The sequence below is a fragment of the Lepidochelys kempii genome, chromosome 4 (genome assembly GCF_965140285.1).
Source record: "Lepidochelys kempii isolate rLepKem1 chromosome 4, rLepKem1.hap1, whole genome shotgun sequence".
Classification (NCBI taxonomy): domain Eukaryota; kingdom Metazoa; phylum Chordata; order Testudines; family Cheloniidae; genus Lepidochelys; species Lepidochelys kempii.
The window spans coordinates 87,810,394-87,823,920 of record NC_136383.1 but is presented as its reverse complement, the minus strand read 5'-3'; the positions used below and the strand labels follow the sequence as shown (position 1 = coordinate 87,823,920).

At 47.0% G+C, this 13,527-nt stretch overlaps 1 protein-coding gene across 12 annotated transcripts in view; it reads right to left on the bottom strand.

Moving 5' to 3' along the window:
- AASDH (aminoadipate-semialdehyde dehydrogenase) overlaps window positions 1–13,527 on the bottom strand; it is a 63,821-nt gene that overhangs the window by 15,471 nt on the left and 34,823 nt on the right. For 7 of the 12 annotated variants that reach the window (XR_012158665.1, XM_073341968.2, XM_073341972.2 and 4 more), the window contains 4 exons: window positions 11,615–12,458; window positions 8,556–8,719; window positions 7,758–7,883; window positions 599–730 (listed from right to left, as the gene is read on the bottom strand). Coding sequence is in view for 9 of the 12 variants with exons in the window: in XM_073341968.2 (XP_073198069.1) it covers window positions 599–730; window positions 7,758–7,883; window positions 8,556–8,719; window positions 11,615–12,458 (1,266 nt within the window). In the remaining 3 variants the exon portion in view is untranslated. The remainder of the gene's footprint in view (window positions 1–598; window positions 731–7,757; window positions 7,884–8,555; window positions 8,720–11,614; window positions 12,459–13,527) is intronic. The other 5 variants (XR_012158666.1, XR_012158667.1, XM_073341977.1 and 2 more) reach the window with 2 other exon arrangements.

Below are 13,527 nucleotides of genomic sequence, written 5' to 3'. Positions count from 1 at the left end.
GAGACCAAGCCACACAAACACTTACACAGATACCTCTGCCATGACACCAGCACTTTGTTTGACACTTTGATAAACATGTGAGTGAAACTTTAATTCCAGTCAGTACCTTTATAAAACAAACCTGGAAGAAAGGGATGGGACTTGAAAGCAAGAGTTGCTTTCAACCCTGCTGTATATGTCCCTGGCATCTGCTAACAGAATTCAAACCAAAAATGTCACCATCCCTCTCATCCTCCCCTCCCAAATTAAATGATTAGAATTTGAACTGAGGTGCTCAAGATTTTTACCTGTGCATTAGAAATGGAGGGATGGCTGGGGAGAGACTGGGATACTGGGTTCCCATTTCAACTCTGCCACTGACTTGCTGGATAGCCTTGGGCAACCTGCTTTACCTCTCTCTGTTAGAATTTACCTTTCTGTAAAATGGGTTCACACTAATACTTGTTTTATCTGGCTGGCATAAGTAAGAGCTAATATATGTTAACCACTGAAATCCTCAGAACAGTTTATAAAACTGTGATTTATTACTAAAAGGTAAATCAAAGCAAGAGTTTGTGATGTAAGAAAGTACAATAATCTAATAGTGATAGTTTTTCACCTTTTCTCCTGAGTGGCTAAAACAGTGCACATTCCCATCCACACATCCAATGCACACATACTGCTCGCTGCAGTGGGGAGAGGAGAAGAGGGGTTTTCCACAGGAACTTTTCCAGATCTTATTCCCCGTATCCTGTGAATGACAAAGTACAAGACATGGCATTTAATGTGACTGTAGAAAGCTGCACAAAACTACTGGGCAAATCTTCTCCCTAGTAACTGGGCTGGGCCCTGGGACTAGCCACAAGAAAAGAGAATTCAGTCCCCCAAGCGGCAGAGCAAGAGCAGACCTTCTCTCCAGAGATTACTCCAACTTAATACCTAGAACAGACTGTGACCCTCATGCCTCTATCCTATCCTCCTCCAGGGACAGATGAGAAAGGACCAGAAGATCCACGCAACTAGCTCCTAATAGCATAAAACTTGTTACTGCACATGGTGTTAACCCTAAACAGCGTATGAACAGCGGCAACCCATAAATCACAATCATCACTATAGCTCAGTAATATAGCTGGTACATTAACAGTTGTAATGTAGTGAATTATCTGAGCCAGTGCCTCTGCTACTCTGTGCCATTTCACTGTGTTAACACATACAGCTGACGAGAAAACTTGGATGAAAGCTTGTTGAAAGCTGCATGTGGAAGCTCAATTGTGGGGCTGACTGCTAGTGATGGCTGTTTCCTTTCCCTCTCGCTTCCCACACCCATACAGCGCTCAGCTCTGGACTATTGTTCCTTCAACAAGCCATGAAGCTGTCTCCACAGCCTCTAGAAGTGCAACTTCCCTGGAGTGGTGTACTGTATGGGAAGCCGGGTGAAAGAAGTGGAGAGTTCCACTGGGATTGGCCTCTGCAGGTGAGAGACGTGGAGTGGTGACAGTAGAAGGAATGGCGGGAATTAGTTTCTCCTTTATTCTCCCCAGGCTTCAAGAGATTTTGCAGATTTTTTTCTTTAGCTAGGGAGATGAAAGCTAGCAGGCACTTTCTCACAAGCCCCTAGTTCAGAAACACTGGTTCAATGGACAGAGCAACAGATGGGGAGTCAGGAAACATGATTTCCTACAGATATAGAGCAGGTTGCACAGAGGAGCCAAGAGACCAGTGAAGAAGCTTGGCAACATGTGACCTCCAGAAGAGGTAAGCGGAATGTCCGGGTTCCAGTAACACAGACACAGGTAACTAACCGCTTTCATGTTCTCTCCACAGGTATCGTTGCGGAGAGTGGACCAGATGATATGTCTGGGGCGAGAAAGCAGAAGGAGACTCCGCTGGTTGGAAGGCATGAGATGCGCTGTCCTGAGGTTGGGGGTTCCACGACCACCACCCCCAAGAGGAGAAGGCGGGTGGTGGTGGTCGGGGACTCTCTCCTCCGGGGGACTGAGTCATCTATCTGCCGCCCTGACCGGGAAAACCGAGAAGTCTGCTGCTTGCCAGGGGCTAAGATTCGTGATGTGACGGAGAGACTGCCGAGACTCATCAAGCCCTCGGATCGCTACCCCTTCCTGCTTCTCCACGTGGGCACCAATGATACTGCCAAGAATGACCTTGAGCGGATCACTGCGGACTATGTGGCTCTAGGAAGAAGAATAAAGGAGTTGGAGGCGCAAGTGGTGTTCTCGTCCATCCTCCCCGTGGAAGGAAAAGGCCTAGGTAGGGAGCGTCGAATCGTGGAAGTCAACGAATGGCTATGCAGATGGTGTCGGAGAGAAGGCTTTGGTTTCTTTGACCATGGGATGGTGTTCCATGAAGGAGGAGTGCTGGGTAGAGACGGGCTCCATCTTACGAAGAGAGGGAAGAGCATCTTTGCCAGCAGGCTGGCTAACCTAGTGAGGAGGGCTTTAAACTAGGTTCACCGGGGGAAGGAGACCAAAGCCCTGAGGTAAGTGGGAAAGCGGGATACCGGGAGGAAGCACAGGCAGGAATGTCTGTGAGGGGAGGGCTCCTGCCTCATACTGGCAATGAGGGGCGATCAACAGGTTATCTCAAGTGCTTATATACAAATGCACAAAGCCTTGGAAACAAGCAGGGAGAACTGGAGGTCCTGGTGATGTCAAGGAACTATGACGTGATCGGAATAACAGAGACTTGGTGGGATAACTCATATGACTGGAGTACTGTCATGGATGGTTATAAACTGTTCAGGAAGGACAGGCAGGGCAGAAAAGGTGGGGGAGTAGCACTGTATGTAAGGGAGCAGTATGACTGCTCAGAGCTCCGGTACGAAACTGCAGAAAAACCTGAGTGTCTCTGGATTAAGTTTAGAAGTGTGTGCAACAAGAGTGATGTAGTGGTGGGAGTCTGCTATAGACCACCGGACCAGGGGGATGAGGTGGATGAGGCTTTCTTCCGGCAGCTCACGGAAGCTACTAGATCGCATGCCCTGATTCTCATGGGTGACTTTAATTTTCCTGATATCTGCTGGGAGAGCAATACAGCGGTGCATAGACAATCCAGGAAGTTTTTGGAAAGCGTAGGGGACAATTTCCTGGCGCAAGTGCTAGAGGAGCCAACTAGGGGGGGTGCTTTTCTTGACCTGCTGCTCACAAACCGGGTAGAATTAGTGGGGGAAGCAAAAGTGGATGGGAATCTGGGAGGCAGTGACCATGAGTTGGTTGAGTTCAGGATCCTGACGCAGGGAACAAAGGTAAGCAGCAGGATACGGACCCTGGACTTCAGGAAAGCAGACTTCGACTCCCTCAGGGAACGGATGGCCAGGATCCCCTGGGGGACTAACTTGAAGGGGAAAGGAGTCCAGGAGAGCTGGCTGTATTTCAAGGAATCCCTGTTGAGGTTACAGGGACAAACCATCCCGATGAGTCGAAAGAATAGTAAATATGGCAGGCGACCAGCTTGGCTTAATGGTGAAATCCTAGCGGATCTTAAACATAAAAAAGAAGCTTACAAGAAGTGGAAGGTTGGACATATGACCAGGGAAGAGTATAAAAATATTGCTCGGGCATGTAGGAATGTTATCAGGAGGGCCAAATCGCACCTGGAGCTGCAGCTAGCGAGAGATGTCAAGAGTAACAAGAAGGATTTCTTCAGGTATGTTGGCAACAAGAAGAAAGCCAAGGAAAGTGTGGGCCCCTCACTGAATGAGGGAGGCAAACTAGTGACAGAGGATGTGGAAAAAGCTAATGTACTCAATGCTTTTTTTGCCTCTGTTTTCACGAACAAGGTCAGCTCTCAGACTGCTGCGCTGGGCATCACAAAATGCGGAAGAGATGGCCAGCCCTCTGTGGAGAAAGAGGTGGTTAGGGACTATTTAGAAAAGCTGGACGTGCACAAGTCCATGGGGCCGGACGAGTTGCATCCGAGAGTGCTGAAGGAATTGGCGGCTGTGATTGCAGAGCCACTGGCCATTATCTTTGAAAACTCATGGCGAACCGGGGAAGTCCCGGATGACTGGAAAAAGGCTAATGTAGTGCCAATCTTTAAAAAAGGGAAGAAGGAAGATCCTGGGAACTACAGGCCAGTCAGCCTCACCTCAGTCCCTGGAAAAATCATGGAGCAGGTCCTCAAAGAATCAATCCTGAAGCACTTGCATGAGAGGAAAGTGATCAGGAACAGCCAGCATGGATTCACCAAGGGAAGGTCATGCCTGACTAATCTAATCGCCTTTTATGATGAGATTACTGGTTCTGTGGATGAAGGGAAAGCAGTGGATGTATTGTTTCTTGACTTTAGCAAAGCTTTTGACACGGTCTCCCATAGTATTCTTGTCAGCAAGTTAAGGAAGTATGGGCTGGATGAATGCACTATAAGGTGGGTAGAAAGCTGGCTAAATTGTCGGGCTCAACGGGTAGTGATCAATGGCTCCATGTCTAGTTGGCAGCCGGTATCAAGTGGAGTGCCCCAAGGGTCGGTCCTGGGGCCGGTTTTATTCAATATCTTCATAAATGATCTGGAGGATGGTGTGGATTGCACTCTCAGCAAATTTGCGGATGATACTAAACTGGGAGGAGTGGTAGATACGCTGGAGGGGAGGGATAGGATACAGAAGGACCTAGACCAATTGGAAGATTGGGCCAAAAGGAATCTGATGAGGTTCAATAAGGATAAGTGCAGGGTCCTGCACTTAGGACGGAAGAACCCAATGCACAGCTACAGACTAGGGACCGAATGGCTAGGCAGCAGTTCTGCAGAAAAGGACCTAGGGGTGACAGTGGACGAGAAGCTGGATATGAGTCAGCAGTGTGCCCTTGTTGCCAAGAAGGCCAATGGCATTTTGGGATGTATAAGTAGGGGCATAGCGAGCAGATCGAGGGACGTGATCGTTCCCCTCTATTCGACATTGGTGAGGCCTCATCTGGAGTACTGTGTCCAGTTTTGGGCCCCACACTTCAAGAAGGATGTGGATAAATTGGAGAGAGTCCAGCGAAGGGCAACAAAAATGATTAGGGGACTGGAACACATGAGTTATGAGGAGAGGCTGAGGGAGCTGGGATTGTTTAGCCTGCAGAAGAGAAGAATGAGGGGGGATTTGATAGCTGCTTTCAACTACCTGAAAGGGGGTTCCAAAGAGGATGGCTCTAGACTGTTCTCAATGGTAGCAGATGACAGAACGAGGAGTAATGGTCTCAAGTTGCAGTGGGGGAGGTTTAGATTGGATATTAGGAAAAACTTTTTCACTAAGAGGGTGGTGAAACACTGGAATGCGTTACCTAGGGAGGTGGTAGAATCTCCTTCCTTAGAGGTTTTTAAGGTCAGGCTTGACAAAGCCCTGGCTGGGATGATTTAACTGGGAATTGGTCCTGCTTTGAGCAGGGGGTTGGACTAGATGACCTTCTGGGGTCCCTTCCAACCCTGATATTCTATGATTCTATGATTTCCTTTCCAAATTTTGCCTTTCACTCAGCATGTGGCCCTGGGCCAGGTTCACAAAGATTCACAGTATCTCTGGGCCAGATTCACAAAGACACACTTAGGCACCTTACTGCTCTTTAGATGTCCAAGGCCAACATTTAGGAAGCAATTCACAAAATGGCTGTTCAGCTGCCACCTATTCCTTTATGCACCCAAGTTTCTGCCAGCACCAATGCACAAAATACCTAAATCCTGATGCTGCCCCCCAGCTAACAAGCTCCTTGGATCATTAAGCACTGGTGAGACTCTCAAACTAGGCATTCCTAAGAGCATGCTTAACTTGCACAAAGACAACCAGTATCTAGCAAATCAGGAATTTTTTTTTTTTTAGGCGGGGTGCAGGGGGAGTAGAGTGAGAGACCCATTAAAAATCCTGCTCTATTTGCCTGATTCTGAGCAGTGACTTGAACACGACTCTCCAAACATGCCAAGTAAGTATCCTAACCACCTGGTTATAGAGTCTCTCTCTTGCTTCTCTCTTCCTCTCTATCCCAATGAATATTTAATTATTTATACAAAGTGGAACAGCTTCAGCATGAGAAATTGAGACCCAGCCCAGATTACCCAATAGCCCATTGGTTAGGGCACTCAGCTGGGATGTGAGTTCAAGTCCCTGCTCCAAATCAGGAAAAGCAGGGATCTGAAACTCTCTCTCATATCGTAGGCAAGTACCCACTCTGCCATGGAGAGGGTATCTGTGTGTATGTCTTTCCCTCTCTCGTTTTTCACATGAAAGAGCTGACTTGGTTTAGGCAGCCAATTCCAGGAGAAGGTTCATGGCCGAGAATCCTGAGAAGAGACAGACACCTCCCTCTGGCCCAGAGTTAGGCTATGCCCGTGCTGCTACAAGGCGCACAGTGTAGCCGCTATTTGTCGGCAGGAGAGAGCTTTCCTGCCAACAAAAAACTCCCACCCACAATGAATAGCATTAGCGTTGTCAGCAGGACAGCGCTCCTGCCAACAAAGTGCTGTTCACACCAGCGCTTGTTATTGACAAAACTTTTTTGGTCTTTTGGTGGGTGGGTGTGGGTTTTTTTTTTTTTGTTTTTTTAATACCTGTGAACGACAAAAGTTTTACCAATGTAGACAAAGCCTTAAACACCGAAATACCTTTGAAAGGCAGTGCTCAGGCCACACCCCTCTCCTCAGCATCTCCTACTGGCTAAGTTAGGCAGACCCCGCTAGCCTCCATGAATCCCTTTCTTAGGCACCTGACTCTCCTCACACATTGTACAGGAAAACTGGACAACTACCTTAAGGCCAAGAATCCCACTGGGAGGTAGAGGATCTCTGAGTCAGGAGGTTCACAGAGTCCTTTTGTGAATCTAAGGGCTTGGCTACACTTGCGAGTTAGAGTGCATTAAAGCAGCCCTGGGCACACTAGCTCACTACCTGTCCACACTGACAAGGCACGTAGAGCGCTCTGACTCCACAGCAAGAGTGTTTCTGGTACTCCACCTCAGCGAGAAGATTAACGCTTGTTACCTCTTAGCTGGGGGTCAGTGTGAATGAGGTGTTGCATTACTGAGCTCTGATCAGCCTCTGGAAACGTCCCATAATCCCCTTAAGTCAAGTGGCCACTCTTGTCATTGTTTTGAACTTGCTGTAGGAATGCGGATATGCCCTCTGAAAGCTCCATTTCTGACAGGTGGCATGCTTATCTGCTCCGAGACAAAGCAACCATTACTGTGGAATGCTGTGTGTGTGAGAGAGAGAGGCAGACGGGGGGGAGGGGGAGGGGAGGTCTGCTGCTATCTGAACTTACAAGACCGCATGCTGACATGCTCTCAGCCCCCCCCAAAACCCACTCTCTCTCCCCCCACATACACACAACACACTCCCTGTCACACTCTATTTCCTCCCCCCCCATTTGAAAAGCACATTGCAGCCACTTACATGCTGGGATAGCTACCAAAATGCACTGCTCTCTGTGGCCATTGCAAGAGCTGCTAATGTGGCCACGCCAGTGAGCTTGTAGCTGTCGGTGTGGACAGATTGCAGCGCTTTCCCTCCTGCACTCTATGAAGGCTGGTTTAACTCAAAGTGCTCTACATCTGCAAGTGTAGCCATGCCCTAAGTCTTCATCTCTCTGCGCCTCAGATTCCCCATCTGCAAAAATCAAAATAATACTGCTCTCTTTTGAAACGCAGTGAGATCCTGGGATGAAAAAGATTGTTATTAGAAAGTATGACCTTACAGTCCTTACTGATGCAAAACTTCTACTGACTTCAGAGCAGGTTTTGGCTGAATAAGGATTCAAGATCTGGCCCAGAGATAGCAAGGAAGGTACATACTGGATTTACAGCCAATAAAAGTCCGCCTAGCGTAGCAACATACAGGTGATCTGGCAAGATGCTTAGATATGGAGACGAAAACACAGCTCCACCTTCACAATGCAGCTTCCAGACACGCTCCTCCTTCTGTCAATCCAAGAAAAAAGTACATAAAAAGCTATACAATCTGATAACTGAGAGTTAAAGTTCATTATGCTATTTGCAAGGACTCAAATGTCAAAGTTTTATCAACAGCAAGTTTAGTATTTTCCAAGTAGTTATTAACTGAAGATTATAATTTGCCAGCAATCAAAGAGACCCATACAGCTCAAGGCAGTTTCTTCTTTCATAGAGCTAAATATTGGAAACTCAGTTAAGAAATACGTAACACTCACCCACATCACTTTCCTTCTCTCAACACATTCTGGAGAAAGGGAAGAGATTCAGTCTCATCCACACCAAATTGTGGGGTTATTACAAGTTGCCAGCACTGGGAGCACACATTTTAGATTTGCCCTAACCACCCAGTTCCGTACTAGTGATAGAGGGTAATTTGCCATATAGTTCTCAACTGGCATTGGCAGTGCTGGGAGTGTAATGTAGGGAGGCCACAGACTGCCAACAGCACTTTTAATCACTGTCATTTAACTCTACTCCAAGCAGTCCTAATTAACTCAAGGCTAAAATGAAAGCAGTTGGCAGTCTGTCTACATTAGGGCTCCCAAGATTGCCAACACTGATGGAGCTTATAGATATGGTTCAAGAGGGTCAGATGTTTTACTTTTGATATACATAAAGTTAGTCAGGGTGACTTCTTACATAAATATCCAGAGCATATATGTGTTGGTCATGCGATCCAATGTAGACTAGTCCAGTGGAAGGATGCACAACTGCAGAGCTTTTCACAGCATCTTCAGTGGTAAAGATACAGTGTATTTCCCCATTCTGGCTTCTGAGTACATACACTAAGCCGTTATAGCAGCCTGCATAAAATAAAGTGCAATAGGGAAAAAACAGGTAATGATATTTGGATTAGCATTTTCACTGCATCATTGCTGATCAAAAGATAGCTCATGAGTCAACCCATCACCTCCAAACATATTTCCCAGCACTTTTTGCATTCAAGCTTCTTGCTGAAAATAAAGCCTCACAAGTGCATTTGACATTAAGCACTCAGTGCTCTTCTTCTGAGTCATTTTAAAGCTATGCCTATTTTTACTGTGCTATTACTGTGAAGTTTGTTGGAGGATAGGGTGAGCTACTGAATATGGACAAGGGAAGTGCAAAGTTTGTGCATATTAATGAAATTACTTTTATTCTCATTTATGTTTCTGGCAATAAACACAAAGCTTGCCTCTCTCACCAACAGAATTGAGTCCAATAAAAGGTATTATCTCACCTACCTTGTCTCTCTAATATCCTGGGAACAACATGGCAACAACTGTACATCTGGCAATAAAGACCCTCCATTTTGTTTAATAAAATGCAGGCTCTGCTTCAAGACACGTTAGGGCATAACACAATATCAGCACAATTTTGTTACCTGCAGGCTCAACAGCAATCAAAATATCAGCCAAAACTTTGGTCACCACTACCTTATGTCAAGCCAAAAGGCAAGAGATCCAAGCTTTGTATTATTTAACCTGTTAGACCACAGGTGGTCAAACTATGGCCTGGGGGCCACATCCAGCCCTTCAGACATTTTAATCCAGCCTTCGAGCTCCCACCAGGGAGCGGTGTCGGGGGCTTGCCCTGCTCCAACCTGTTATGGCTCCACACAGCTCCTGGAAGCAGCAGCATATCCCCACTCTGGCTCCTATGCATCGGGGCAGCCAGAGGGCTCCGCATGCGGCTCCCAACCCAAGCACTGCCCCCACAGCTCCCATTGGCCGGGAACCGCGGTCAATGGGAGCTGCAGGGGTGGTGCCTGTGGATGGGGCCACGCGCAGAGCCGGAGCGGGGACATGTTGCTGCTTCCGGGAGCTCCTTGAGCTAAATGCCAACCGGAGTCTGCACCCGAGCGCCCCTTCCCCATGCTCCAAACCACCTGCCCTAGCCCTGATCCCCCTCTGAACCCCTTGGCCCCAACCCGGAGCACCCTCCTGCATCCCCAACCCCACCCCAGAGCCAGCACCCGCAGCCGGAGCCCTCAGCCCCCCCCCACACACACCCCAATCCCGTGAGCATTCATGGCCCACAATACAATTTCCATATCCAGATGTGGCCCTCGGGCCAAAAAGTTTACCCACCCCTGTGTTAGACATTTTATATTTTATATATATATCTCAATGTGCATGCACCACATAGAAAAATAATATTAGTAAGTATTTAATTACTCTCTTTTCATCTAAGCAGATGACAAAAACCCTCCTGATTTTTCATGGGGAAGTCAGTTACAGGTGACATATTAATCCTGTATGAGGCAATTATGGCCACTTTGACTTGCCAACAACAAACTGCTTTAAAATTCAGACAGCATACACCGATGGGGTGGAAAGTGAATTCACCAATATCTTGTATAAGTGACCTTTGCTCAAAGTACCCACAAAACGCTTAAAAAAAAAAAGATTATTTTGCATCAGATTTAACTATCTGAGGTATCATATGCTAAGTTCTACTGTAACACCGAGTCTTCGGCAGGCAGGATTGAACCTGGGACCTGGAGCTTAGTACATGAGCCTCTACTGTAGGAGCTAAAAGCCATATGGCTGTAGAGCAGACTCAATCTCTCTCTCTAAGTGGTCTCAGTGCCACTAGATAGGACAGAGCACCGCACTCAGGAGGTGTGTGGTTACATTACCTCTTAATTTTTAAAGCTTACTTTCAAGGCAATTTTAAAACTTATCCCACGCTTTTCTAAGCAGTTCAATGATCATGTTCTAACTAAATTCTTCAAATGGAACTTGTACCTGTTGATTATCATTGTACTAGTACAATACAGTTAAGAAAAGGAGAATCCATTGGTGCATAATAATCCTACTTGATTGCAATACTTTAAATAAGTTGTCCTTCCATTATTTTTTATGCCTCCTGAACACCTACTCAGGGGACCTTAAAAAGTCCATACTGTCTAGATATTCCCTTCCCATAGTTCAACGTATTAAGTGCTGCACAGAGTCATTCAAAATAGAACTCAAACCTACAGAATCTTCACCCCAGTTTCAATATGGGCCCAGCCCGTCCTCCCTGAGTATCTGTCTTCCTTTCAGAGTTCAAACACAAACAGGCTCCTCTACGCAGTCCCCAGCTGAGCCCAGATCCTCCCACCTGCAGATCTGTCTCTCTAGGTCTCCAAAGTCTTCCTCTAACAGAGGAGCCTCACAGTTCCCCTCCTTGGAGCTGTGCTTATTCCTGTCAGCTGTGACCTTGGATCAGCTTCCCTCAAATGGTTGCTCCTTTTCTCAATCTTATTCCTTTCTAGATTGGAAGAGATCAGCAGACAGACCTCTTTCCCCTCTGCTGATTCAGGGCCCTGCAGGAGCTTTCTTTCTACCTGAGGAATCTGCAAACACTCACTTTCTCTCTCTAGGCCTCTTGCTTATCTGCCTTAGGGCTGATTCAGCCACCTGACCCACTTGTTACATGACTTCACTCACTATCACACATCTTCCTCACCTGGGGAGATGAGCCACACTTGTCACAAGTGGACTGGAACCCATCTCCCTTTAAAGGGCCCAGCCACCCTCAATAGTGGCATTGAAACTGCTTTCCCCTTTTGTTCCCATTTACTGCAGTTTAATTTTAGACAGACACAGAACACGGGTTAGTGGAAGCAGAGATGCCAGCTACATATTGCTTGACATTGAACAAGCTGCTGTGTAATTTGGTTACAATTTTGGGGGTGGGGGGGTGGAAGGAAAATCATTTAAAATACATACCAACAATAATGAAGTTTCCACACTTAGACACACATGCAGACGATTCAATACGATCTCCAAGGATTCTCTCCCACTTGATTTTTCCTGAGCATAAATCAATTGCCTGCATTGTGTGAGAATGGGACCCAACATATACAGTTGCAGATAAATCATCCGTGGCTGGTATTATAACTAATGGGGAGGCATCAACACATTTGCCCATATTTGACTTCCATCTTACATGTAATATCAGCTTCTCAGGCATTTTTGAGAAAGTCTCTTCTGAAGGAGCTTGTTCTACAGAATGAGTACCTGTTTCATTTGCCTTCCTTGCAATTTCTGGACTGCTTCTGCTCTTTCCAGATTTATTCTCTGTCACTTCATATTCCATTGTATTAGAAGTTACAGCAGATGAATAAGATGCTTGTTGTCTTAACATTTTTCCTGCCTGTCCTGCATTATATGGGTTCATAAGAGACTCAGGGGAAGTCATCGACAACATCCGATTTCCTCGGTTTAGTGCAATAAATGCAACCGATCCTGCAGCAGCATTAAAGTACCTTCTAGATTTTTGTTGTGTGTGTTCTCCATGGAATTCCCCTCCACTGCTCTCAGTCAGTGTTCTTTTCACAGTGTTACGATCCATTATTTGGTCCTCACTTGGGAATACAGCTTTAAGAACATGTTGGTAAACCTGAGCAATGGAGCTGCTGAGAATAACTTCCAGGAGCCCAGGGATGGCTTTGCCTGTCAAATTCTCAATCTCATCATGAAACCGTAGTGACTTCAAGGAGTCTCCACCACTGTACAGAAACAGTGAATCTTTGGAAATGCTGGGTGAATCATCTGGAAGATTCAGGAGAGACTAGAGAAGAAGCAGAGAACAGAGCTTGTGAGGTGAACAATGTCCCAGTGCCACAGGGAAAAGATGGTTACTCACCTTTGTGACGGTTGTTCTTCGAGATGTGTTGCTCATATATATCCATTCCAATTAGGTGTGCGCACGCCACGTGAACGGCCGTTGGAGAATTTTTACCCCAGCAACACCCGGTGGGTTGGCTGTGGAGCCTCCTGGAGTGACGCCTTCATGGTGCTGTATATATACACCCCAGCCAACCCAGAGCCCCCTCAGTTCCTTCTTGCTGGCTACTCCGACAGGGGAGAAGGAGGGCGGGTTTGGAATGGATATGAGCAACACATCTTGAAGAACAACAGTTACAAAGGTGAGTAACCATCTTTTCTTCTTCAAGTGCTTGCTCATATTGATTCCAATTAGGTGACCCCCAAGCCTTACCTAGGCAGTGGGGTCAGACTGAAGTACCGTGGATTGAAGGACCGCTCTACCAAACACCGCATCGTCCCTGGCTTGTTGGGCGATGGCATAGTGAGAGGCAAAAGTATGTACTGAAGACCAAGTAGCAGCTCTGCAGATCTCCTGGATTGGCACCTGGGCCAGGAAAGCCGCTGATGAGGCCTGGGCCCTTGTAGAGTGAACGGTGAGGGGCGGGGTTGGAACACCGCCCAGATCATAGCAAGCACAGATACAGGAAGTGATCCAAGAGGAGATCCACTTGGATGAGACCGGGAGGCCCTTCATCCATTCCGCCACTGCGACGAAGAGCTGGGTCGTTTTCTTGAACGGCTTTGTATGCTCAACGTAGAAGGCCAGGACCCTACGAACATCTAGGGAGTGTAGCCGTTGTTTCTGACGACTAGCATGTGGTTTTGGGTAAAAAACCGGGAGGAAAATGTTCTGGCTGATATGAAAGGTTGATTCCACCTTGGGAAGAAAGGCCGGGTGAGGTTGTAGCTGCACCTTGTCCTTATGGAAGGTCGTGTATGGTGGTTCCGAGGTAAGAGCTGCGAGCTCGGATACACACTGTGCAAACCCATTTTCCAACAGAGGTATAGGAGGGAACAGGTGGCCAACAGCT